The 27,893-nt window shown below is 36.3% G+C and overlaps 2 protein-coding genes across 9 annotated transcripts in view; one reads left to right on the top strand and one right to left on the bottom strand.

The window, feature by feature from the left end:
- The window catches only part of LOC131438062 (phosphatidylinositol 3-kinase regulatory subunit alpha), an 88,546-nt gene extending 67,120 nt beyond the window's left edge, over positions 1-21,426 (bottom strand). For 3 of the 7 annotated variants that reach the window (XM_058607849.1, XM_058607853.1, XM_058607856.1), the window contains exons 1-2: positions 1,339-1,915; positions 19-638 (exon numbers count right to left, since the gene is read on the bottom strand). The gene's annotated coding sequence lies outside the window, so the exon portion shown is untranslated. Of the gene's footprint in view, positions 1-18; positions 639-1,338; positions 1,916-20,971 lie in introns of those variants that run through there. The other 4 variants (XM_058607852.1, XM_058607855.1, XM_058607851.1 and 1 more) reach the window with 4 other exon arrangements.
- A 3,171-nt stretch (positions 21,427-24,597) lies between these two features.
- LOC131437743 (zinc finger protein 558-like) lies at positions 24,598-27,396 on the top strand. 2 transcript variants are annotated; one of them, XM_058607289.1, is made up of 7 exons: positions 24,598-24,666; positions 24,782-24,939; positions 24,995-25,839; positions 25,898-26,411; positions 26,553-26,722; positions 26,791-26,932; positions 26,990-27,396. In XM_058607289.1, the coding sequence occupies exons 2-7, from the start codon at positions 24,784-24,786 to the stop codon at positions 27,245-27,247; spliced, it is 2,085 nt and encodes a 694-aa protein (XP_058463272.1). In that variant the 5' UTR covers positions 24,598-24,666; positions 24,782-24,783; the 3' UTR covers positions 27,248-27,396. The 2 variants fall into 2 exon arrangements, with proteins under 2 accessions (XP_058463272.1, XP_058463271.1); XM_058607288.1 differs by having other exon boundaries at positions 24,598-24,939.
- Positions 27,397-27,893: the final 497 nt, after the last annotated feature.

Here is a 27,893-nt window from a genome sequence, read left to right as displayed (position 1 = left end):
GCAGTAACATTTTCTAACCTGCTGATTTTATTTCATAATATGCCGCTGTTAGAATACGAGATGTCATATTTTTCTCTTCGATGATCTTGTACAATGCTAGCAGTTTCTTCTTCACGGTGCTTCAGTGATCTGTCAGTATTGCTTTTCATCTGAACGAACACACACACACATACATTCAAAATTTACACACATGTAGCAAGGAAATAATGGTCCACAAAGGAAGCGGACATGACTTTTTTTTCTAGATACTATTGCTCCTTTCTTCTACGTTCCTACTTTGGATCACATCAATTTTTTATCCTTGTTTTTTTCGATTAGGAAATCGAAAAAAATAACAAATCGAATATCTTGGCTGCTTGACACTTTGCACAAATTTTTAATGTCCACTTCGGATCGCCATTTTTGCTACAAAACGTTCAGCATTTGAAAGGTTAGGTTAAACCAGGCACACCATAACCTTGTTACAATCACTTGCACTCACTTAACCAGTCTACACTACTATTTTTAACATTTTAGTTAAAAAATCGCACTACCTATCAGTCCCATTTTCCGAGCACTTCCAGTTCGATCTGTGCACCGGGACTCCACAGGATTCACTCGATAGGGAAGAGTAAAATTTTCATTCCCATCTTTTCGAGCTGAAGACACAAAAAGAAAGAGAGAGAGCAAACGGTTAGACTGAGACCAAGCATTGAATATAGCTAATTTGGATCTTGTTCAAATACATGACAAACGTGCGAGAGTGAGCTAGCATGAGTGAAACTTCCCATTTTTTTCACCATACCGCACACACACACCAGTACATTGCTTCATATGTGCTCTAACACAACCGAACGGTAAAGTTGTATGGGTGCGAGCAAGCAAAGATGATCGTTCGAGGGGTGACATATTATGTGTGAGGTAGTGAGTTCGATTTTACTGACAGCATAGAAAAAAAATCTAATTCGAATTGCGTGGTAAATTTTAATACTGTTAGGAAAATGCCACGAGCGTCAAAGGATGAAAGCTTTACATTTTTCTCAATATACAAATTTCAACCGGCAAGAGGTAAAATGGCCTTGAACATTTGAAGAAGAAAAAAACAGTTCGACGCTTTTCTGCCGGTAACACCGTTCTCTTGAAATAGTTACTCGATGTAACCGCTGATTTCAATCAAAAACTCCAATTAAACATTTCGATGGCAAGAAGCAATGATCTACCGCATGAAGCCGAACCATTCAATTTTCAAGGACATTTTAGGAAAAGAGCTCCCTAGCAAACTGGGTAAAAACCGATGTAATATTGGCGATCACACAACTGTGCGCGCCTATGTATATGTTCCGGAAGAATCTGTCAAACCTGCTGCTTCCATTTTGTGGTATACTGATGTTGCTTCCACGGTCAGTATACAAAAGGTGTCAATTCGTTCCTTCTCCGTTGATCTCGTACAGCATTTGTAGTTAGCTCCTCATGCTACTTTAGCGGACTGCCAAAGTTTCACTTTGTATAAAATGTACTCACATGCACACTCACATACACTCATAGAAACCAACAAAAAAAGTGCCACAAAGGAAATGAACTTCTTTTCTTTTTACACGCCCTTCTCTTGTATCTTCTTGTTCTGGTTCCCTTCATCCATCGAATCCATCAACCAAAAGATCTAAGTCACTTGTTAGAAACGTAGTTTGCCACAGTTCTCCATATCTGTTTCGAAATAACCAACATTCTCTAGGTTAGGTTACTGCGATAGCACAACCTCGTTGTCACTACTTTTCAGTACAATATGTAGCTCCTCAAGAGCACTTTCTTAACTTTCACTTGCAAAATGGCACTGCCGGATCCACTATCAAAGGGTTCTCCATTCAATTGGAATACCGGGACTTCGAAGAAGTTGCTCCGAAGGGAAGAGAAGAAAGTTGCTTCTCAACTTCTCTAGCCGCACGATACACGAAGAAAGAGAGCATGATAGGACCAAAGCAAGACAGCAAACACTGTTCGATCTACAGCCACACTCACATCAACGATGGTATTCTTCGTTGTGTTCGCTTATGGAAATTCATGTGCTCTAGCAGCTACTGCTACAGACATCACAGCTTGCGTGTATTTCTCCTCTAGTCAAACACGGCGGCTGTGTGCAAAGCCTAATCGAATAGATGATACAGCGAGGGGTACGTCAAACGGAGATGGGTCTATTTAGTTTGAGGTGATGAATTTTAAGTAATACTTTCTTTATCAGACCTGTTCTAAGTTTTCTAGTATTTACATCCACTTGATGGCGAACAAATATATTTATTTTAAATCCCGTTTTATGCATACGAAATATTTCAAATCAATTTAATTCATTTTCTGTTACTGATTGATTTACACCATAGTTTACAGCGAATGTAAGTAGAAATACGTTTACTTTACCCCTTACAACAGTAATTATCATTCGACTCGCCTGTTACTCCATCTCTTCTAATACTATTCATAAGTACACACACACACACACACACACACACACACACAAATGTTCGCTGCGAAACTAAGTTGCTAAAAAGAGATCGATATTACAAATGCTGTTCCTTCTTCATCGCTCTTATTCAATCTCCTGTACTCTCATTTGCACTAACACCAGTTCACCAAATCATTTCGGTTTCCAATAAGGGTGATTTTCCTGTTTTGAACTCATCTGGCAGTGCATACAACATTCTAGAGATTAGCAATAAAAATATAGCACAATTCCGTTAAAAAAAAGCCGGACTAGACGATGGTATTCTGATTTGTAAGCCCAAAATAGAAGCACGAAAATGGACGCAACACCCTATCACTTCCCCTCCCCTCCCCGGCCCATTACCGTTCTCTCTTCTAAAGCGACTGAATAAATCCACACCGGTTAGCCACCCGCTCCATCCCACACACCTAGAATTCAAGTTCGTCATGAACCCCTTTTCCACTCAATCAACTTGATTCCCTGCTTGACAACTTTTCAAACCCCTCTCAATATGGAATACATGTTGTTTCGGAAAGCGTACATGTGTAAACCGATACGGGCATTACCACTACACTCTTGCGAACTTGATCTCCTCACCCACTATTGAAAACCCATTTGAGTAGCATATATGTTGCTCATACAATAAAAAAAAATTAGTATCCCCTTTAGCATCTCCCGTAGCCACGATCAACAGAAGCCTATAAGCAAACTAGTTTTCAACTGACAGTGCTGCAAGTTACGATGATAGAAGCGAGGGCCATTCGCCTTTCGGATTAGTAAAACTTTTTCACACGAGTTGTGCGCCGTTCCGGTTGAGACTCGAACCCAGCAAGGCTGCATGAAAGGCGATCGTCTTACCCATCACGCTATGCCCGTTCCTAACATTTCAACGTGAACATTTCAAAAGAGCCTCAAAGCAATTGATAGCATCCTCTTTGTTTACTTTATCTTTCCACTATATTTACGTTATTATACAAATGTTCGTTACATATCTTTTAGAAAAAAGGAAATATTGACTTTCTTTCTACAAGAATATTTCGTAAGTTAATGTTAAAACTAAGGCAAAAAAAACTCTTATTGGTTTATGTGACCTCATTAACACTCAAAGTACCAAGAGGGTAAAAAGTTACGCGGACTACCAAGGGGATACAAAAAAGTTGGAACGCTCATTTTGACTAACTGTATCTCAGCTGTTTTTTGAAACAGTTTTCAACAATTTGATCACCATTAGCTTAGCTTAGTTGACCGTCCGCGAGCTTCCCGTGATTGATCAGAAACCAGTTGAAATTGCATATTGAACCAAATGCATACTTGGGATACTTGGGGAGTCGTAGCTCATGCTCAATATGCAACCTAAACTGACTTCCCCGCCCATGTAGGTCAATATGTTAGGGAAGGAATGTTGGTTTAACAATTGTTGCTACTAGTGACCGAGGAATTCCAGGGTTGTTACGAAAAATTTCAAAATCAAAACGCGCGATACCCGCGCGAAGGCGAGAACTAAAACGCGTGAAATCCGCGCAAAGTTGAAAACTAAAACGTGCGATATTCGAGCGAAGCATTATAGTACTATTTTTATGCAGGTGATACTTTCCACAGAACTTAAAAATCCACATAAATATAATTTAAAAATCTGCATAATTTTGTCATATGAACACAATAAATAAGTCCGCATACAACACGTCACTATGAGAAACCCCATGAAAACGATTTCATGTCCGGCGAACGACTGTAATTTTTACTCTCCATCTTTTTCGTTGTCCTTAGGTAATTTATACTCTCTGTTGTACGGAAAATGTTAAAGTTAAAATTGCTTACAATTGCGATTTTGAAAGAAGTTAAGCAGATTTCAGCGAAGACAATTTTTTTTTATTCAACATCTTCTTGCTCAAAAAGCTTTTCCTTCCCTGTAAGAAGAATTTTAAGGTAGACCACATCAGGATCACCTGATTAACTCTTTTTAATTTCAGTTTTAATTATTTGTCACCGTGATTATGATTAGCTTTTGTTTTCTGAAACAGCGCTTCTCCCGTTGTCGGATTTTACTCTGAATGTCTTCCTTTTCCTTCTCATCTTTTATTATTTTATTTGGAGAAGGGAAAAGCCCACTGGAGTTAGTTTCTGTCAAACTTGCTCTACAGCAGGCATAAAACCTCCTCATCTTTTGCATCAACAGATTACAATCATCCAAATGATACATTTCCATAAATCTAGTGCTTCCTATAGAAACTAAATCTAATGAGAATAACATGAGGAACGGTTACTTAATAACTCTTTATATCCATAATAAGTTCTAACATAGGGAATCCGAAGAAAAAAATAGTATCGAAGATTACGACATCGAATGTCTAATTGTAACAATTGTAAATAGCTCGGAGCAATCGATTCGCCACACTGAAGTAGGTCTGCCACAAAACTAGCCTTACAAACATCGCGACGGACAGATAACAACGCGAGACCAATCAGTTTGCAGCGGTCATGGTAAGTAGGTAAGTTTTAAAGGATTTTGGTTAATAATAGCATATCAGCAATAGCAATTTTGGTAATAAGGTGATCCGATAACACCAGCATATCCGAAAGTTGAGCGAACTAAAGTGCAATACAGAGCTTACAAGCAATGTACATCAGAGAATTTTTTAGTAACGTGGAAAATAAATCCTAATAGCTAAGAGGCTTAGGAGATAGTGCTTCTTAAAATTTAACTTGAAACCTAGAAGAACACCCAGGTCCTTAGCAGACGATGCGCGTTCGGGAACAGTTTTTGAAATATTATAGTCGAACTTGAAAACAGGCTTTTTGCGACTAAAAAAGATGACTGAGCGTTTAGTGGAATTTTGTTGATGTTACACCAATTAGTTAAATAATCCAATTGTTCTTATAGGAACTCTGAGCTGCAGATTTGATTATATGAAATATTTTAAAGTCATCGGTGAAACATAGTTTCATACATTTGATCGAAAAATTTAGATCGTTGAGATACAATAAAAATATGAACAGTCCAAGGTGACATCCTTGAGGAACTCCAGAGGTAACACCAAATGGTGAGGTTGTACAGTGTCCTCGTTTCACTTTCATTTCACGACCAGTTAGATATATCTTCTTTCGATTTCCACATTAGAACGGGGAAACGCAATCACATATATCGAAAAGTTTTTGTAATTCCTGGTAACAGCTCTGCTGAAATAGCAATTTGTTCCACTCAAGATCGGAGAACATAAAATCGAACTTATGTCCACAGAAGAAAACATTTGCTGGAACCGCCTTCTCGAAAATTTGGGTTTTATCAAGGTGAAAATTCACCAGTTCGACCAGCTCGATCTAAACGTTCGCCCATCCTTAATTTTTTGGGATTTCATAAAACTCACAAGCTTAAAAAAATCGAAAGAACTTTTTTTTTTCGAATAAACGATTCACAAATGTGAAATGATGTTTCTTGAAATTCGCTCGAAATCCGCGCCATCGCATCAAAATCTGAGCAGAAACCGCGCCAAATTCGCAAAAATAGCGAAATCCGCGCGACCGTAACAACCCTGGAAATCTCTGCATCACCACAAGTGTCACAGGGAAGGAATGGTGTTAGTGGGGCGAAGAAATGATCAGGATTAATCTTGGTAAATAATGTGACCTACTTATTACTTATAATATTATCATGTGTTTATTGCTCTGGGTAGCCGGCTACCGAGAGTACATTGCAATTTTATTGCGTTTTGTATTGATACGTGCTTCCTACTAAAATACGAATTTCTTCCGAAACTCGTAAAACTCCGGACAGCCGGCTGCCGGGAGGTTCGCTGTCAATTAATTTAAAATTAATTGACATTAAACTAATTTATTTATTTATTTATTTATTTATTTGGCCTTTAACCACTAGGGTCATTCAGCCCTGAGGGAACGGGGGGAAAACGATGTGTACATTTCAAGTTCTTAGAGAATAGACAAAAAAAAAATTCACGTTCCGGGTGAGAGTTGTTTCGGTCCATGGTTACGGGTTACGATGAGTCATCTTGTTCTTCGTTGTTTGGTTCAGTTGTTTACTGATTTTCACTGTTCTAGAGGGCGTCAAGTATCTTGGCGTCTCGCAGGAAACGTAATAGCACCTCCTCTCGGCCGGGATCATTTGAGAGGATTAATTGACATTAAACTAATTATATAATTCGTTTTGTTCTGTTGACAGCCGTAATACTGGCAAAATATCACTCAATCGTCATCAATCGAACCAGTGACGTCTCGTGACAAAGCTTACGGGTTGTGCATTGCTTATGTGGTATGATATCTGATGTAACAGTTCGTTCGTAAGTGAAAACTCAAGATTTAGGAACGGATATTCGCTTGTGTTTTGCAAGGTAATAAAATAACGATATAGTTTTGAATGGGAAATTTTTATCAAACTTGTTCTGTATCAACGTTGCAATAGGAGAATTTGGCGCTCTGCACGTCGATTAAATCTATTAATAACTTTATTAATAAAACCGCTTTGACTTTGCAATTGAAACAGCAATTTGTTTTCAACCGCCATAAGCATAATCCACTGAAGCCTCTCCTGAAGGTGTGCATATAATTTCTCACAGAGCCAAACGTGACAGAGAGAACAACAAATCCCAGAGCTCTTATTTCTCTTCTTGAATCTATGTAGTAACTCATGCGTACACAAAAAACAGCGACATAAGATACTCGAGACGGGTTTTCAAATCTAGAGGAACCAGAGGACTCTGACTCTGACGAAAATAGTGAAGGTAATTCGTTTATCACTACCCAAGGGTCAGTTAAGAGAAAGAAGTCTTCCTCCAAATTACCAAAAAAGACACCTAAAATTTCATCTTCAAAAAAAGATCCCCGTGTTAAACAAAAAAAGTCAAAACCAAAGACTGTGCCTCCTGGTTTGTCAAATTCACAAACCAATCCAGGATCTAGTACAGAAAAAGATAATAATCCAGTGGGCTCCATTTCACAGCCACCAACAGGATTACTGAAGTTTTCGGAAATTGTTGAATGGATTTTCTCAGCATTCAATATATCTGAACCCTTAAAGACCCTCATAATGGCATTCCTTCCAATAGCTAGAACCTTTTTGAAGCAGTTATCAGCTCAATGGCCAATTGTCTCAGGTTTTGTATCTTTTGATGGATAATTTATCACCCGTCGCAAATGATACAATCACTGTCCTGCAGTGGAATTGTCGAAGCATCATGCCAAAACTTGATTCATTTAAAATATTATTGCATAGTCAAAAATGTGATGTATTTGCTTTATGCGAAACATGGCTTACTTCAAACATAGCTTTAAATTTTAATGATTTTAACATTATACGTCTCGATAGAGACTCTCCGTATGGTGGAGTGCTTTTGGGAATTAAGAAATGCTATTCCTTTTATAGATTAAACATCCCTTCAACTTCTAGTATAGAAGTTGTTGCTTGCCAAATAAACATTAAAGGCAAAGATATTTGCATAGCTTCGGTTTATATTCCTCCAAAAGCACAAGTTGGACAGCAACAGCTTAATGAAATGGTTGAAGCCCTTCCTGCACCACGATTGATTCTGGGGGATTTAAATTCGCACGGTATTATGTGGGGTTCCGTTTACAATGATAGCAGATCATCTTTAATACAAAACATTTGTGACAATTTTAGCATGACGGTATTAAATATGGGTAGCATGACACGGATCCCAAGACCTCCGGCACGCCCAAGTGCATTAGATCTATCTCTTTGCTCAACATCAATTCGACTAGATTGCACCTGGAAAATACTGCCTGATTTACACGGTAGCGATCATTTACCAATCATCATCTCAATTAGCAGTAGCAATTGCATTGCTACTTCCGCTAGTATTCCATATGATTTGACAAAAAATATCGACTGGATTAAATACCAAAGTAGTATCTCTAGTATTTTGAATTCAATGGAAGAGCTCCCTCCACTTGAAGAATATGACTTCCTCATTTGTTCGATTCTGGAGGCAGCAGAACAATCCCAAACTAAACGCTTTCCTGGGCCAACGACTAACAGAAGGCCTCCCAACCCCTGGTGGGACAAAGAGTGCTCAGAGGCTAAACTCGCAAAACAAAATGCTTGCAAGACGTTTCTAAAACGGGGAGGAGGAACTCCTCAGAATTTTGAAAAACTTATGGTTTTAGAAACCAAGTACAAGAGCATACTTCGAGCCAAAAAATGTAGCTATTGGAGACATTTTGTCGAAGGTTTGTCAAGAGATACCTCAATGAGCACTCTTTGGAACACGGCCAGACGAATGAGGAATCGTAACGTGGGCAATGAGAGTGATGAATACTCGAACCGATGGATATTTGACTTTGCTAGGAAAGTTTGCCCAGATTCTGTTCCTACGCAGAGCATTATACGGGAATCTCCTCCAAATAATGGTTTTATTAATAACCCATTTTCAATGATGGAATTTTCTATAGCACTCTTGTCTTGTAACAATAACGCTCCAGGGTTGGACAGAATTAAATTCAACTTGGTGAAGAATCTGCCCAACCTCGCAAAAAGACGTTTGTTGGAATTGTTCAACAAGTTTCTTGAGCAAAATATTGTTCCACCTGACTGGAGACAAGTGAAAGTTATCGCCATTCAAAAACCGGGGAAACCAGCTTCCAATCACAACTCATATAGACCCATTGCGATGTTGTCCTGCATCAGAAAATTGTTCGAAAAAATTATTCTACGACGTCTCGACACTTGGGTCGAGACGAACGGTTTGTTGTCAGATACTCAGTTTGGCTTCCGTAGAAATAAAGGGACGAATGATTGCCTTGCATTACTTTCGTCTGACATCCAAATTGCCTTCGCTCAAAAGCAACAAATGGCATCTGTATTTTTAGACATTAAAGGAGCATTTGATTCAGTTTCCATTGATGTTCTTTCAGACAAGCTTCACCAAAATGGACTCCCAGCGGTTATAAATAATTATTTGCACAACCTTTTGTCAGAGAAACACATGCATTTTTCACATGGCGATTTGGCAACACTCAGAAATAGTTACATGGGTCTCCCGCAAGGCTCATGCCTCAGTCCGCTCCTCTATAATTTTTACGTAAATGACATTGACAGCTGTCTAGTAACAATTGGCAGATGATGGCGTGGTTTCAGTTACTGGACCCAAAGCTATTGATCTGCATAAACCATTGCAAGATACCTTAGATAACTTGTCCGATTGGGCTGTTCATCTTGGTATCGAATTCTCTGCGGAGAAAACAGAGTTAGTCGTCTTTTCAAGAAAGCATGATCCCGCGCAGCTTCAGCTCCATATGATGGGAAGAATGATCCAACAGGTTTTAACTTTTAAATACCTCGGGGTGTGGTTCGATTCCAAATGCACGTGGGGAGGACACATTAGGTTTCTGATAACAAAATGCCAACAAAGAGTAAATTTTCTTCGAACAATAACAGGATCTTGGTGGGGTGCTCATCCGGAAGATCTAATAAAATTGTATCAGACAACGATACTTTCAGTGATGGAATATGGATGCGTTTGCTTTCGTTCCGCTGCAAACTCTCATATTATCAAACTGGAGCGAATTCAGTATCGTTGTTTGCGAATTGCTTTAGGGTGCATGCATTCGACACATACAATGAGTCTTGAAGTTCTGGCGGGAGTTCTTCCATTAAAAGATCGATTTTGGGAGCTTTCATCACGCCTGCTAATAAGATGTGAGGTGCTGAATCCCATGGTAATTAATAATTTCGAACGACTAGTCGAGCTTCGATCTCAAACAAAATTCATGACAGTATATTTTAACCATATGTCACAGGAAATCAACCCTTCAAGATATATTCCTATCCGTGTCAGCCTCCTAAATGTCCCTGACTCAACTTTATTTTTCGATACATCCATGCAGCGCGAAGTGCGTGGAATCCCGGATCATCTACGTTCGACGGAAATCCCAAAAATATTTTCAAGTAAGTTCAGGCATATTGACTCTGAGAAAATGTTTTACACGGACGGATCGCGAATTGAAGAAGCGACAGGGTTTGGTATGTTCAACAATTATGTTTCGGCCTCATTTAGGCTTCAAGAACCTGCATCTGTTTATATAGCAGAGTTAGCAGCAGTTCATTATAGTTTGAGTGTAATCGTCACATTATCTCCAAACCATTATTTCCTCTTCACAGATAGTCTGAGTGCAATTGAAGCCATTCGCTCAAACATGACTGGCAAGACTGAACCGTTTTTCCTGGGCAAAATAAAACAGTGCCTGAACGACATATTGAACAATAATTATCTAATCACTATAGTCTGGGTCCCGGCTCATTGCTCCATTCCTGGCAATGAAAGAGCCGATATTTTAGCCAAACGTGGTGCTATTGAGGGTGAAATTTATGAGAGACCAATTGCTTTCAACGAATTCTATAGCTCGTCTCGCCAAAGAACACTTGCCAGCTGGCAAGCTTCTTGGGATAAAGATGATCTGGGTCGGTGGATGCACTCAATTATTCCGAAAATATCGACAAAGGCATGGTTCAGGGGACTGGATGTGAGTAGAGATTTCATTCGTGTGATGTCCAGACTCATGTCCAATCACTACACGTTAGATGCACATCTCCTTCGAATTGGGCTCTCCGAGACTAATCATTGTGCTTGTGGCGAAGGTTATCGAGATATTGATCATGTCGTTTGGACATGCGTGGAGTATCGTGATGTCAGATCTCAACTAATAAATTCTTTGCGTACCCAAGGTAGACTATCCAATATCCCAGTTCGAGACATTCTTGCTTGTCGTGACCTTTCATACATGAAACTTATTTATCATTTCATAAAGAAAACTGGAGTTTCAATTTAATAAAGGCCCCTTTCAAGACTTAGTTCTGATCCCAGCTGCGTCCATGAGTTCAACCAATAGCTAAATTAGAATAAAAATAATGTAATGATACAAACAAACTCGAAACAGTTTATGAAATTATTAACAAAATGTCTGAAAATAACAGCTTATTTTATAATTTATAGAAGTTAATCGTTTGGTTCAAATAATATTTCCGAGTAGATTTCATAATTAATGACGAGTTACCTAAGATGATATTTAAGTAATAAGAGAATATGTTTTAATAAATGCAAAACGTTGTGACTATGTTAGAATTAAATTAGGATAAGAATATTATGTAAAAGTGATGCTACGGCGAAGAAAAACTTATGTAAACTGCCTTAAGAAATAAACGTATTTATGAAAAAAAAAGAGATACTCGAAATTTTAAGTTAGACTTTTATTTGAGCTTAAGTTAGTGGAAATCGATCAAATCATCTCTGAAAAAATTGAGTGAGTCTCGTTTTACAGTTTTTGACCACTATTTCCGGTATTTATGGAACCGAGAACTTGGAACCAGTATAACCAAAGTCGGTTCGTTTAGTAAGTAACTAATATAGCCTACAAATTGAATCAGTTTTAAGCCAAATGTAGAAGAATTTTACCCTTTTTTGCATTATCGCTCTAAATGACGGTGTGAATTTCAATAGCAACCTATGGTGCTACGAGATTATTTATTTTATGAGTGACCCTATTCGACACATACTCACACACATACACGCACAGTCACATACATTGCTCAGCTCAATGAACTGTGTCGAATGATATAGAACTCTTAGCTCTCTGGGCCAATTTTCACTGGTCAATTTTTCAAGTGATTGCATAAACTTTCTATTTGAGAAAGGCATAAAAAGTATTTTTATAGAACCATGATCTTGTAATAACACTAACAAGTAGATACAAATTGAATAAAAGAATTAGTAATTTTGCAGGGGACGGGCATAGCGTGATGGGTAAGTCGATACTTTTCACGCAGCCCGCCTGGGTTCGATTCCCAACCCCGCACATAGGGTCAGAAAGTTTTTCTGGTCCGAAGAGGCGAATGACCTTAAGGTTAAAACCTCTATAATCAAAAAAAAAAAAAATTAGTAATTTACATTTTTTCACCTGATAAATATAAATTTTAACGTGGCAACCCTGCACGCTATACGAATTTAAAAAAAAAGCACGCTGCAAACGGAGGAAAGTCGCACGCACCCTCGCATCATCGTTTTGCATCGTCATTTTGAATGAAATTACACAGTATATTTAAAGACAATCGGCTTAACCGTTGTTGAAAAATCGAAATGAGTTCCGTTTTTTGAGCTTTTCTGCACTATTATCGGTGCTTTCGAAAGTGGAAATCGGGAGCTAGTAGTCCCAAAGTAGTTTTATATATTCACTAACTAACAAGATCTGCCAACTAGATGAATTTAGAAGTAAGTTTTATAAAAATGTTCACCTCGTTTCGCCACCACCTGTGACAAAATACTTCACTAATCGCACTATGCACGCAGAGAAATTGAGCATGTTTAAAATAACAAAACAGTTAGTAGTTTTTTTACATTTGATTTATATTCATTTCAAGCTAGAATATGATTGTTACAAACCAATTTCTCCCTTCAACAAATACAATGATCTCTGTTTGATTTGACTCGAAATTTCGGTTCAACCAAACCAAAAATATATTTGTTCCGGCTGAGTTTATTGTTGAAATAAACTAACAATTTTTTACATGTCAACGAAAGTTGGGTTAATGTTATCGGCAATGTCCTCGTTGACTCGATCCTGCTATACCTTCAAATCAAGAAAAAACTTGGCTCAATTTATCTATGATATTATTTGTGTAATGATACAAACTAAGTTTACTGTTTAAATGAACCGCGTTAGTTTTATTTCATATAAACCAGAACATTTTTTTTCTCGTGCGTATAAACCACAGCATTTTAGTCTCCCGCGTAAGAAGTTTGCTTCTTTCATTTCCTAGGGGGTTTCCAACAATTCAAGTGTATGTATTGATGATTAAGTATATTTTAAAAATTTGCATAATATTACATAACACATTTTCTTTACAAAAAATATTTGATGCAGGTTCTCTGTTTTGGTCGGACTGATGGAGCACCGAATCGTTTGGATGCTATAAAAATAAAAAAACAGGGCTTTACTGCGGTATGTGAATAATTCGATCGTGTAGCAACGGGAATGACGAAACGATCAAATGTCTTTAAAAAACTAAAATTTCTAGAAATTTTTAAACCAATATAAATCAAAATAAAAGTAGTATAAAATATAACCCTGTAAATTAGTTTGAAAGAAATCATTTTATTTTTAAAAACAAACAAAAATGCATGATTTTTCCAAAGAAAAGCGTTAGTTGAAATAGCTAAATTTAAGGCAATTTAAACTAAAAAGTTTGTGAATCCAAAGCGCAGCAATTCCTAACTTTATCTAAAGTTCATTCATTCATAATAAATTTTTCATATTGAATTTACTATGAAATTGTTTGTTCAGAAATTGACAGGAACGCACAAGTGAAATATTTGTTGCTTTTATCAAAATGTCGTACGAAACAAACTAACACACTGAGTAAAATTGATTATCATGTTTTGTAGTTTCAAGCAGCAATGTTTTCTATATTAAACCAGATTTTCTTATGTCATTATTTTAACAAAAAAATCGTTGCGTGAAACCCAAATTTGGTTATATTCGCCATTTTTTTCTCTGCGTGTGACCGGAACCGGAAATCTGATCTGGATCAACTGTTCAGGGACTTTTCAATGAATTTTTAGACCGTTTTATGTTCTTTTGAGTTTGTGAAAATCAAGAAATGCGCATTTTTCAATAAATTTGCACATAACTCCTTGTAATTCCGAAACTGGAAGTCAGATTCAAATGCAATTCGAAAAAAAATGTATGAGGCCATAAGACCTTTTATTTGAATCTAAGTTTGTGAAAATCGGTTCAGCCATCTCTGAGAAAATTGAGTGACTTTATTTTATATCAAACATCTAAGTGTACAACAATCGATAAAAATAACTCCTGTTTATAACACCCTCTGTTTCAGAAAAAATAACTCCTTAAATCCTAATGAGAACAATTCGTTGAAATAGACTATTTTCACTAATCACTTTGTAGTTTTGTAACCGGAAGTTACATTAGGATGGAATTCAAAAATTGTTTATGGGACTTTATGATTCTTCAAACTAATTTTGTTATAACCGATTACAACATCGATTTTTTTAAATTTTCGGATGAAATTTGAAATACAGGGTGATTTTTTAAGAGCTTGAGAACTTTTTTAAACAATAAAACGCATAAAATTTGCAAAATCTCATCGGTTCTTTATTTTAAACGTTAGATTGGTACATGACATTTACTTTTTGAAGATAATTTCATTTAAATGTTGACCGCGGCTGCGTCTTAGGTGGTCCATTCGGAAAGTCCAATTTTGGGCAACTTTTTCGAGCATTTCGGCCGGAATAGCCCGAATTTCTTCGGAAATGTTGTCTTCCAAAGCTGGAATAGTTACTGGCTTATTTCTGTAGACTTTAGACTTGACGTAGCCCCACAAAAAATAGTCTAAAGGCGTCAAATCGCATGATCTTGGTGGCCAACTTACCGGTCCATTTCTTGAGATGAATTGTTCTCCGAAGTTTTCCCTCAAAATGGCCATAGAATCGCGAGCTGTGTGGCATGTAGCGCCATCTTGTTGAAACCACATGTCAACCAAGTTCAGTTCTTCCATTTTTGGCAACAAAAAGTTTGTTAGCATCGAACGATAGCGATCGCCATTCACTGTAACGTTGCGTCCAACAGCATCTTTGAAAAAATACGGTCCAATGATTCCACCAGCGTACAAACCACACCAAACAGTGCATTTTTCGGGATGCATGGGCAGTTCTTGAACGGCTTCTGGTTGCTCTTCACTCCAAATGCGGCAATTTTGCTTATTTACGTAGCCATTCAACCAGAAATGAGCCTCATCGCTGAACAAAATTTGTCGATAAAAAAGCGGATTTTCTGCCAACTTTTCTAGGGCCCATTCACTGATTTGCAAGCGTTGCTCGTTAGTAAGTCTATTCATGATGAAATGTCAGAGCATACTGAGCAAATAATAATGCATGAAAATCATAACCTCAAAAAATCTGAGCAAATACTAATGCATGAAAATCCTAACCTCAAAAAAATCACCTTTTATTTTCTTTTCACACATTTCAGCTAAAACAATATTCTATCGACTGGTGAACAAAAACATCTAGATGGTTGCTTTTAATTTCATACTAAATGTCAAACAAAAGTAATATTTAAAAATTTTCTGTAAAAATATCGAATTTTGTATTTTTTTAATAGGTTCTCAATCAATTGATGCACATAAATGATCTGCCTTTGCTTGACATTCCTCGTGAACTTCCGAATACTTCAATGTCGAAAAAAGTTTTATAAAAATATCATTTTTTATGAGATTTTTCAGTAAATTTGAAACTGCTTCTTAAAAAATATACAATCTATAGGTGTATAAAACACATATGTTATCGCTTTGAATTTAAAGAAATGTAACAAATAAAAAGATTTCCATTATTTATGCTTGGATTATTCGAGCTTACATTTTTTATCGGAACTTTCATTTGCTATGCGTAATTAAATAACACTTCACGCTATTCATTTTGTGACGGATTTACCTTTCTAATGATTGTAATACTTTGAAAATCGGACCATTAACGGCTGGGATATGACCAGTCAAAATGAGTGACATGCAACGAAAAGTTATACATAAAAGTGTGAAAGTAAGTATTGTTTTTCGAGTACAGTCTTTTATCCACACCCATATCCGAGATATGCTTATGGCATTAAAAAGTTTCTTTATAGCAGGTACTTCCGAAACCATAATCGAGGTCGGTTCGTATGACCATAGGTTGTTACAGACTCAGAACTGATACACTGATGATGGTTGGAAATGGTATACCGGCATACTAGTATCGGTGTCTGTTACTATTTCGTGACATTAATGGTGAAATAGTAAAGATTTTTTTGCTAATATAGTGGAATTAAAAGGAATTCATGTTCTTTAAGTTCCTACCGGTTTATAAGAAAACCTGTCTCTCCCCTACCGCTTCGTAAAAAAAAATTTCTTGGAAAATTTATTCAGAACAAAAAAGATTGTTTGCTCATACCTATGGGGTGCCTTTTCAAAATTTACTCTGCACAAGAAAGGGTAGAACCCAATCTTGAAAATCTCTCATTGCACCATAGGTTTTCTCCATGCTATCGAAATAACGACAAATATCTCAAAATTATAGTTCTCACAAATGTTTGGTATCAACGAGTATCAAAGAGGAACATTTTTAAATTCACCTAGTGGTGTAGTGCTGCCTTCCTCATACTACTATATATTTCAAAAACATCACTAGAAGATTCTGACAAGATTTTTTGTTCCAACTTGAATTAAACCGAAAACTTTTTTTGTATAAACTATCATCAACTTTTCAATTTGTAAGCAGTTATGTCAGGTTAGTATAGCTTTAAATGTGGCAGCCCTGCACGCTACACAAAATTGAACAAGCAAGCTGTGTGCTGAGCGGTGACATTTTCTTCTTCCGTACCAGCACGTACCGGGTTTGCAACGTTTTGTATGACAGTTTGAAAGTTTTGATACTCATTGCCCTATAAAATTACAGTATTTTACTTACATACTTGATTTTTGTACATACCCAAGTAGCAATCCGCAACTAGTTCATATACGACAAAGTCCAAACTATGTTGCAACAAGAGCACGAATATGTGTTTTATGTTATACTGGTTAAAACATGGTGACAGCAATGTTTCATCATAACATAACTAGTTACGAAATAGTTATTTAGGTTTCCAATCATAACATCTTTGTGTCATATTGAATTAAATATAATTTATAAGCTATCGTTACTTAATCCAAACATATTTTTAATCACAACAATGCTTCTAGCCACTAGTTGAAAATAAGTTTATTTGACGTCAATAGTAGCAACCCATAACAAGTTTTGATACCACTTAACCCAACTGTGTTGCAACAAGAGCACGAACATGTTTTTTATGTTATACTGTTTAAAACAAGGTGACATCAGTGTTTCTTTATAATTGATATCTTTATATATTGAAAAAAGGTTTATTTTCCGTTGCGAAACCATTATAAATACGTTAGCGTTTATGTGAATTGTTACTGTGAATTGATATAGCAATAACTTGGATATTATAAGATTATAACATATAATTTACTCATTAATTCAGATAGTTATCGGTAAGTTTTCCCAACGTTATGATAACTAAAATGCAAACAAAACAACCTTTGTTGACTTAAATATGGCGAACACAATATGGAGTCTCAAGAAGTGTATGAAACGTAAAAAAAACCAGGATATTACTTTATTCAAAACTACTTTTTGCCGAAAATAGTGAAAGGCAGGATAGTCATTTTTGTTCTATGCACTGTCATAAACACGAAGAAAATAATATAGGGATTGAACATCGATTGTGATAATATTATAGTTCTCATGATATATGAATTTTAAATGATGAGAAATCACTCTACTTGGAATAATTTTGAGCATTCTGAACATAGGGTTATTTTGTTGTTTATTTTTTCTATCTTTATAAACAGATTTTGATTGAAGGCGCATAAAAAACAGTTAAGTAAAATTGAATTCCGCTCGACAATTTTTGAATCGTTGTGAAATTTGTACCTTGTATCAAGTTTGGGACTTAAAGTACTCTTTTGCTTTTTTATTGATGATAGAAAAGTATTCTGGATTCATTCAATGTTTATAATGTCGATGGTGACTAAGTTTCAACTAGTTTACTTGGAAACAAGTTATTTTCAAGTTATGGAAAGATAAATTATTTCAGTATGGCATTACAACGTAACGACAACATATTTTTAGCCGATTTAACAACTAGTAGAAACTGCGCTTTTTGAGTCATGCAAGTGGTTAGATGTTAGTAACAATCACTCAAATATCTAGTTGCAAACTAGTCACAAACAAGCTAGCATAACATAAATTGTTACTTGGGTAGTGAGAACAAGTTATTCGCAGTATTGATTATAATGGCACAATATTTGGTTGATTGGATAATTTTTTGCAAAATTCTATTATATTTTTTCTATTTCTAAGCTGTCGGGTTCATAATTGACAACCAGGTACATAAAAATTAAATTAAGATCGTGTTGGGAAAATTATGATCAGAAAAAGAATTCTAAAGATTCTCTAAAAAAAACTCACTGACTGAAAAAAACTCTTCCGAGATTTTCATTCATGAAACAAGCATCCACAAAATTCCAAGTGCCACTGTATGGGCTTATATGTATCAATTATTCATCAAGCTGACATGTGTTTATATGACATAGTCGATTAACTGGTGTGCTTTGTTATCTAATGTTTATCGGTTCAAGCCGCACTTTTGGTAGCGATCTTTTGTTTTTTATTTCATTCGATTTCAATCCATGTGTAACATTCAAATCACACAATTTTACGTGTTCTTGAATAAAAATTTGTGTGAAATACGACGCTCCACTTATGTGCATCTTGAAAGATGTAAAATCACAAGATTTTTTCGAACTGTGGACTTTTCACTCACCGAAATATCGCTTAAGGGATAATCGAAAGAAAAAAGGGGCACCGATGATATTTCTATACTGAATTTCCTTTACGCTTTCAGTTCGACACTGCAATGATTCGTGCATAATTTAATTATTATTGTGTAAACAATAAAAAAAACTCAACTGAATAAATTCGCCACTAATTCGCAATCCAGAAATATTGATTGTGTTATTCTCGATGCACGTAGGGTGGTCAAAGTTAAATTAGTTATTAGCACTTAGCACAAAACCAAAAAACAAATAAGATTTTCATATTGAACCACCCTACGCCAACTAAAAATGTCCAAAATTGACAAATTCACACTTATATTGTTTTACTAATCAACAAAGCACATTAGGAATCGTCGAAATGGTTTTATTTTTCCATATTGAGCTACCCGTCGCTCACTGAAAATGTTCAAATTTATCAAATTCAATCCACTAACCAGCAAAGCATTACTTTGGTCATAGTAAAAAAATGTAAATTTTTTTTTATACTGAGCCCACCCAACGCTCACCGAAAATGTCCAAAATTATAAAAATCAAATGGTGTTGATTCATTTATCAACAGAGTATCACTTTGGTATTAGTTGAAAATGTTACATTTTTCCGAAATGAGTCACAGTACGCTCACTGAAAATGTCAAAAATTATCAAAACCCAAATGCTATTGATTCACTAATCAACATAGCATTAAACTGTAAGAACTAAAACTAAAGAATTTTCACCTGTCCCTACAGAAAAGTAATAGAATTGCTGGAAACCCCGACTTTCGAATGGAGCTTCGGAGACCCATAGTGCTAAATACGTTTCGACTAAGCTCGAAAGCTACTATTGGACCATTGATCAAGTTCGAGGATCAAATGGCCGTCACATCGTCCGAAACCTGCACACCTAGTAGTTCAGTTGCATGGTAAATGTAGCTCTCTCTTAGATTACATTATAGAATGCTTGGTACTTTCTCAGACATTCGTTACTTTTACTTTTCTATGATAAATTCAACAATATTGGTTACTTTTCTTTACGTTTCGTCTTAGACTCGTCAGTGCAGAGCAGTTTGAATTGAACTGCTTAATGCAAACTCAAACAGTAAAACTTGAAGCTAAGCAGACGTGCTATTTGCAAAACACTTATTAATTGGCACCGAAGTGCCATGTCTTTGCTGACGTGCCGAACGATAACCTTGTTTTCGGCTAATACTGACCGATTCAGGTATGGTCATTTAGCGGTAAACCTAAGTTTGCGCTTAGGGTACATAACCGTTTTAACTTTTCTTTACGTTGGTAAGTTATACTGAAATAAAAAAATCATAGAAGCCATATTTATTAAGTATAAGATCTATTTAATATCTTCTCTAAATATTCCAGTAACGCATTTGCACCTGTTGAAAGGATCAAAATATAATTCCTGGCCTGTACCAGTGTTCAGTTGGTCAACATAGACTAATTCGTCTGATGAGGAGGCTATTATTTCATGAATACTACATTCTTTAAACAATTTTCATTTGACAGTTGGTACAAAATCACACTAATATTATTAGTATTTTCATATTAATACAGAACTGATTTAAATTTGACAGCGGTTTAAATATAATCTGAGTTTGAGGAAATCTCAATGATTTCAATTCCTAATTTCTTTGGTCACAATTTCTGACAGTTTTAATACAAGAATCCAATGTGAACAATAGAACTTCACTTGGTCATAAATAGTCAAGACCTGACAAAGGCAAAACAATTTTATGTACAGTTTTTTTTTATTTGCGTCATTACCCAAGTGAGCTCGGATCGACGCAAAATTTTGAAAAATGGTTCGAGACAGAATGACCTCCCAAACGAATATAACTTTATAAAAAACGGTTTCCAGATGAAAGATATTCTCCCAAAAAGCCAGTATGATAAAATATTAGTCAAAATATCAGATTCTACGATGTAGTTATTCCAGGCATTTTTAACATCCTACCCTAAATTTAAACAACTGGAATGTTTTTACTATCAATTTAGATCAAAATTTCAAACGACATATGAGAGGGTGCTAAATTTGAGACCCAATCAAATGTTGCCTTGTGAATTAGTTTTTAGAATACAATTCATGTTAAAACAAAAATTACATTATTAAACTTACCATCCACAAACTGCTGTGCGTACAGTGGATATTTTCTATACAGAGCCGATAAAAGCCGCATATGAAGACAATAGACACTCGATCAAGCAAAACCCGTCTTCATTGGACTGATACGTTTTTTTTTGTTTCTTCGCACCGACGTGCAGTTCTCCAGCACTTATTGTTTCCACTCGATTTAATACTATTCTTTTGTACCATAAGCAAAAAACCGATTCGCGATTTCGGTCGCGGAACACCACTACCAGTGGGCAAATGCCGATGGATCAAACACGGACGTGTCGCGGCCAATTCAGTGAAATATTTTTCGAACAAAAATAAATGGACTAATAATGTAGGAGCTTCTACCAAGTTCACGATGATGTCGTACTCGGCTTATCTATAGAACACATTATTGAAACCGGTACGAATTCACATATTAATACATTTTACGTAGTTTTCCATCAAAAGCGAACCACACGCACTTTTTGAAGAATCCAAACATAATGTCGGCCACAAGGTAGCGCAAACGTCACTCGTTTGACACATTTACTATACACGACGCCAGAAAACTACTAAATAGTTCAATGCTTTTAACTTACTACTAAGAGAACTCCCATTACGATTCAGAAGGTCCGCCTTCCCGAATAAAAAATATTGTAGAAAAACAATACGATTTGATGTTACAAAACCTTCAACAATTTTGCTTTGACCATTGAAAAATATTTTAATGTATTGTTATACACTATTCAATTAATTGTGAACATGCTGTTTACAATAGAATGTATAGGTTGTTAAGTATCGTAACAATTCAAATCATGAAATTTCCTCATACATGTTTTCTTGGAAAACAATCAAATGTACAGTTTACATATGGTTTGAAACACCACGTGTACAATTAATTCAATTGTAGAATCGTAAAAACAATGTATTGAATCATTGGAAATGAAAAAAATCTTGTCAAGATGCAATAAAATGTATTGTAACCCATAGATCTAATTGTAAATCAATTGCTTATGTTGTAAAATCAATGGTTTATTTTTTCACGGGTTCTTCCGTCACCGTTACCGGAACGTCAGGGTCCGTCAAAATTAGTTTAATACATTCTTTACCGGAACGTCAAGACGTTCTGTGGCGGTGATGTTATGTGTGAATGTCTCCATAAGAATGCATGCAACTAATTTTGACTGTGACGGTAACGGAGGTTGACTGTGACGGACCATCTGAATCGTATTTTATCAGTTCAGAATGAATTTTGAATCAAATCAAATCAAATCCGAGAGGACGGAAAATTCCAAGTCTCCAGTTATGATGATGTAATCTACTCAATAAGTTGTTTCGATGTAATAACGTGTGTTTTATACGCAATATTTCTTGGAAACATAACGTAATTGCATTTGATATTCAGTACGACCACAGATAACAGATATACAGGCTCGAACAAAATTTTCCAAAATCCTGTGTAAATTTCAAATTTGCTATACGTTGGAAACACTACTGCCACCACTGTTCGCCGCAACTCGACTGTTCGCCGCGATCTTTGAAAACGTTTCACTACGTTCTGGAACGATAACAAAATCCTCCTGCCTGTTATAGAAATATTCCATCTACAACAATTTTATCACTTATCACACAATTTCCCTAAGTGTTAAAGACAACTTTATTCCATGTCGCATAAATCTCACGAGAATTCGATCGGAATAAAACAAATATACACTTGTCATTTTAACCAACAGCAAAACAAAAATCTAGCGTGAAGTGAATGTTGCACCCAAAATTGTTACTTAGTGAAAGCGGCACCCAAATCGTGGTGGCACCTCGTGTCGATCGTGGTGACATCTGTAAGTGTTCGCCCGCTGATTGAGCAAATTCCACACACAGTTCATATGTGAGCCTGTATATCTGTTATCAGTGGTACGACTAAATTTTTTCACATCAATTAATAATCACATTGAGATTGACACAATTCTTTTTTTGCTGTGTATAGATAAAGTGTAATGAAATGGTGTAAATCGTCTTACTTTCACACTTACACAATGGTGTAAATCGTCTTACTTTCACACTTACACATTCATAAAGTGATCAAAAATTCAATGACATTTATAATGCCACTAAATTAATCGGGTTGATCGAGCAGCCAGAAACGAGTGGTCGAGTAAAAGTCATAATTTATGACGGGAAGGCGTATCGAAACAATGCTGTGTTTGAGACCTGAAACGTGAGAGGCCTATCATAATTGGTATACTTTCAATTGGCTTGCGCTAACATATTATAGTTAAATGACTTGACTCTAAATTTCAGAAAGTTTAGGAAGTTTAAAAAGCTTTAGGAACGATAGTGCGGAATCAGACAGTTGAGAAAAGTTTAGGAAAGACTGAGCGGGTGAGATTATTTTGATTTGGATGAGTTTGTCCAGAGTTTACAGTGATTTGCCTCTTGTTTATTTTAATAACTTATTGAATAAAAATCATGCATTTTCCGCGATCAGTTTTTGAAGCTTCATCTGTAATTTGGTTTCCTCAAACAGACGTTTGGATTAACCAAATTGAATCATTTTGACGCCATTATGTCAGAATTTCGGTAAATCTAACAACAATGCATCAACCGAGAAGAGAATTTCGTCTAGCGGTTATTAACAATTCAGCTACAGCCGGATTCTTGCCATACAATGCTGGTAGAACCGATTTGAATCATGTTCTATAATTTGATTGTAATTATATTTAACTGAAAGCCTCCGGAACTCTGGTTTTCTAGCAATTCCCTCCCATAGACAAAGTAAAACAGAACACATTTTCAGAATCCAGGTTCTGAATTAAGTTCTAAAACTGACTTCTGAACTTGAATTCCGAACCTGAATAAAGATGCTAAATTTAGTTCCGACAAGCATTTTCTCATGGTATTCATAAAGGAAAATTACATAACTTTTGCACTACCAATTATGATACGAAAACCTTATCTTTCAAAATACCCATATTTCCATCTTATATAATTGAAAGTCACCGAAACTCTGGTTTCCTAGCAATTCCCTCCTATAGACAATCGTTATGATAAACATTATTTCCCACCCTAAGGGCATGTTCAGGAGTGTTCTAGTTCTAGATGCATAATTTATGTCAGTTTTAAAATTTGAATCTAGAGTTTATAACAAAATATACTGGGAGCTACAGCAGCGTTTTATCTGTGCTTCAAATATTAAAAAAAATAAAACGGCAGCGTATACCAGTTTGAAATTTGACAGTAGAACTGTCAACTGAAATAATTATGTGCATTTCTCGGTTGATTTTCCAGATGGCCGTAACAGCAAGTGACAGTTTCTCTTTGTTTACTTTCTCTTCTATTAATTACCAAGCGGTTTACACATTTATCACTTAACTCTTTGCATAGAATGATGCTCGAAACGTTCGACTTCCAAACAGAACTGTGAAATCAAAGAAAATCTTTTTAGATCACATCACAATAATCGAAAGAGAGAGTGAACAAAGAGAAACTGTCACTTGCTGTTACGGCCTTCTGGAAAATCAACCGAGATTTAGTTTTTTCATTGATCTAGTACTTCCAGTTTACGTTAAAGTTTGTTTTCCGCATATGCGTTATGACGAATAAGCGTGTACTGAAATCGGACAAATAAATAATTGATTATGTGACGCAACCCTACATCGACAGTTGACGTTCCAATATCTAAAATTCTCACAAACGCTGCTGTTTACACTAAATTGGTGGTATGTTTGAACGGTTGTTTGGTTATTTGCAACTCTTGGTGCAGAAAAATTTCCCACTTTATTTTTGAAAATACGACTTCGTAATAATTTACTGTGGTCTGTGGTCACTTGGCAGTAATGACGATATTCAAACTCGAACGCTTCCCACATGTCTGCCGGTCATGTCTTCAACCAAAAGCGGAAGAAAAAATGTACGATCTAAATGGACACAGCGAGAAACACGGTTCCAAGCTAATAGATCTACTGGACGAACTAACATTCCCTATTCCACAAGTAAATAATATATCTTGATATTACTGTCGTTCGTCTACATATTGTTTACTTCTAGGAACTGAATAATTTAACACCCAACAGCATATGTGCCGATTGTTTGGTCGAACTGGACCGAATTGTGGAGTACAAAAAACGAATCAATTACGTTTTGAAGTTCATATTTGGTTTAGCACAACTCAAAAAGGGCAATGTAACTACATTAAAGGAGTTATTCAGTGATGACAAAGATGACATATTAACACTTTTGAAGAAGCTCGGTGTTCTGAACAAAGATGATCTTCGTTTTGAGGATTTACTTGGGGAGTTCCCTCAATACGACATCAGTTCAATAACGGACGTCAAAAGAGAAAGCCAAGAAGAAGATTTTGAAATAGATTTCCTAGAAGATTCTCTAGTAAAAGTGGAAGTAGACGAGGGAGGATTGATAGTTGAATATTTGGAAACCGCCGTCAAACGTAAGAGAGGTCGTCCCAAAGCCAAACATGACGAAAATTCGAAGCCTAAGAAAAAAGTCGGTCGACCCAGAAAGGATGTCGAAGCATCTGGTGATGAAAAATCATTTAACAATGAAATTTTTCCCCAAACGGTTGTGATCGAAGAAGACGAAGAATTAGATGAAAATGATTTGATTATCGAGCGACTCTCGAATGCTTCGGAACACTTTGCCGGTCAGGATTTAAGCGAGATGCTAGGAAATACAGATGGACATTTTGAGGAAGGTTCGGATTCTGATGGGGAATTTCAGCTGGATGAATCGTTGCTGGCAGAGAGTAGACAGAGAAAACACCGACGCATGGCCTCGCGGGGACAAAGGAAAAGTGAACTGCAGCATTGTCCTAAGTGCAAGTTCAAAACGTATTATCCTAAAACATTCGAAGTTCATATGCAGAAACATCTACAGTAAGTAAAGTAACTACAAGATATTAGGAAACAGGGCCAATCACACTTTTTTCCACAGGCGGGAGAAATACCCTTCAATGCAACGATGCAAACGTTGCGATTTGCAGTTCGAAACGAAAAAGGACCTGGACAAACATAAGCGCCTGGAGCATCGTGACTTTATGTGTGATACGTGCGGGTTATCATTTGAGCAGAAGTTTGCTTTGGAAACACATCGGAAGCGACATGAAAATATTCGTCAATTCAAATGCGAATACTGTCCTATGGAATACTACACGCGTCCGGAAATGTTACTGCATGTCAAACAGGTACATCTGAATGCTTTCCAGGTGAAATGTACGGAATGTGGACTGAGCTTCAAGACGAAGTCGACTCTGAACCAGCACATAAAAACGCATACGAATCAGCGAACGCACACGTGTAGTGTGTGCGGATACGGATTCAAATCGTACACCCATCTAAACCGGCATATCAAATCGGTTCACCAGGACGTTCGATACAACTGTGAGCATTGTGAAATATCGTACGGACGAAAAGATAAATTGCGCATGCACATGGAGAAAGTTCACAATGTGAGTACTTTATGTGAAAATTAAGTAGATTGTTCCCGATGACCCACATTGAGCTTGAGGGCTATGAGAAAATTGGGGTGTCGAATAATTTCAATAATTTTACAATCTAACCTAAAAATGTATGCACTCTTCATCTTCCAGATTCAAACATACTTTGTTTGCGAGATATGCCTGCAATCGTATAATACTAAAGATAAATTGGAAGAGCATAAAAATCATCATGAAAACCCAAAACCTTTACAGTGTGGCATTTGTCTGGCAGCCCACATGATGCAGGAAGAGTTCGATAACCATCTTTGTATTACCTACAAGTAAGAACGTGTTTCGGCTTCGCACTATCCGATAGAAGTGACTTACTTTCCCATTTTCTATTTTCCAGAGAAAATTACATTTGCTGCAGCCGCGACTTTAAGTATCATTTCTACTACAACAAGCATATGTTTTTAGTTCACGGTTTGAAAACAAATGTACGTGTCAAACCGACGGAAGGACTTCTTCTCGGACAAGTTCGAGCTATGAGGGTAACGGCAAAATGTTTACACAATACTCGCATGAACCTATTTTATTCTATTTTACAGAAACAAGCCGAGCGCTGTCCGAAGTGTGAGATGGAATTTCCAACACGAAATCAGAAGAAACAGCACATGCTATCCTGTCGAGGACAAAACCCTATCTTAGCGACTCACAGTTCCAACGATGAAACATCAATGGTCACCACAGCTCAGGTCCCACTTGGTCCGGCTTCTACGGCGACTACTGCCACCACCTACGAGATAGAATACATTGATAACTATGATAATAAGGATTTAGTCGTTCATAAAGTAGAAGTGGTTTGATCGGTAGGGAAATAAAAAAATCACGTGGCTTTGCATAATCATACTTTGCTAGCTTTTCCTGTCACATGGAGCATCTTAACGTTGAAATATACTTTCATATTAAATAGAAACAATAAATATTAGATCGGATCTAAATCGATGCGATAGCACATAAGAAATCATATTTGCTTTTAATTGAGAGAAATTCCAGCATTACCATCAAACGTATGACTTTGAAATTGTTCATACTCAAACAAATTTAATTTGAATAATCACCCTCATTCTTGTTTCCGTCCGTATCGACCAGGACCACACGACGAGCGGACACTTTCGAGCGAATTCTCGTTTTCACTCGAATGAATTCGAACGCGACTCGTTCAAAATGCTAAGCCATGATGAAATCGTTCCAGTTCTTGTGATTAGGGATGTCGCAATATCGATCGAGTAATCGATTAATAGCTCAGATAATCAAGTAATATTTAATCGATTAGCTTAAAACTAATGTTCGATTATTGAGCTAATCGAATAATTAAAAAAAACCATAGTAATAATCGAATGAATAATCGAGTAATCGATTATTAACCCAGATAATCGAATAAATTTCAATCGATTAGTTTCAAAATTATACTTGATTATCAACAATGTGATCTACCACATTGGATTATTA

This window comes from Malaya genurostris, chromosome 3 (assembly GCF_030247185.1).
Source record: "Malaya genurostris strain Urasoe2022 chromosome 3, Malgen_1.1, whole genome shotgun sequence".
Lineage (NCBI taxonomy): Eukaryota > Metazoa > Arthropoda > Insecta > Diptera > Culicidae > Malaya > Malaya genurostris.
Note: the sequence above shows the minus strand (reverse complement) of the source record. Positions and strands in the feature narration are given on the sequence as shown.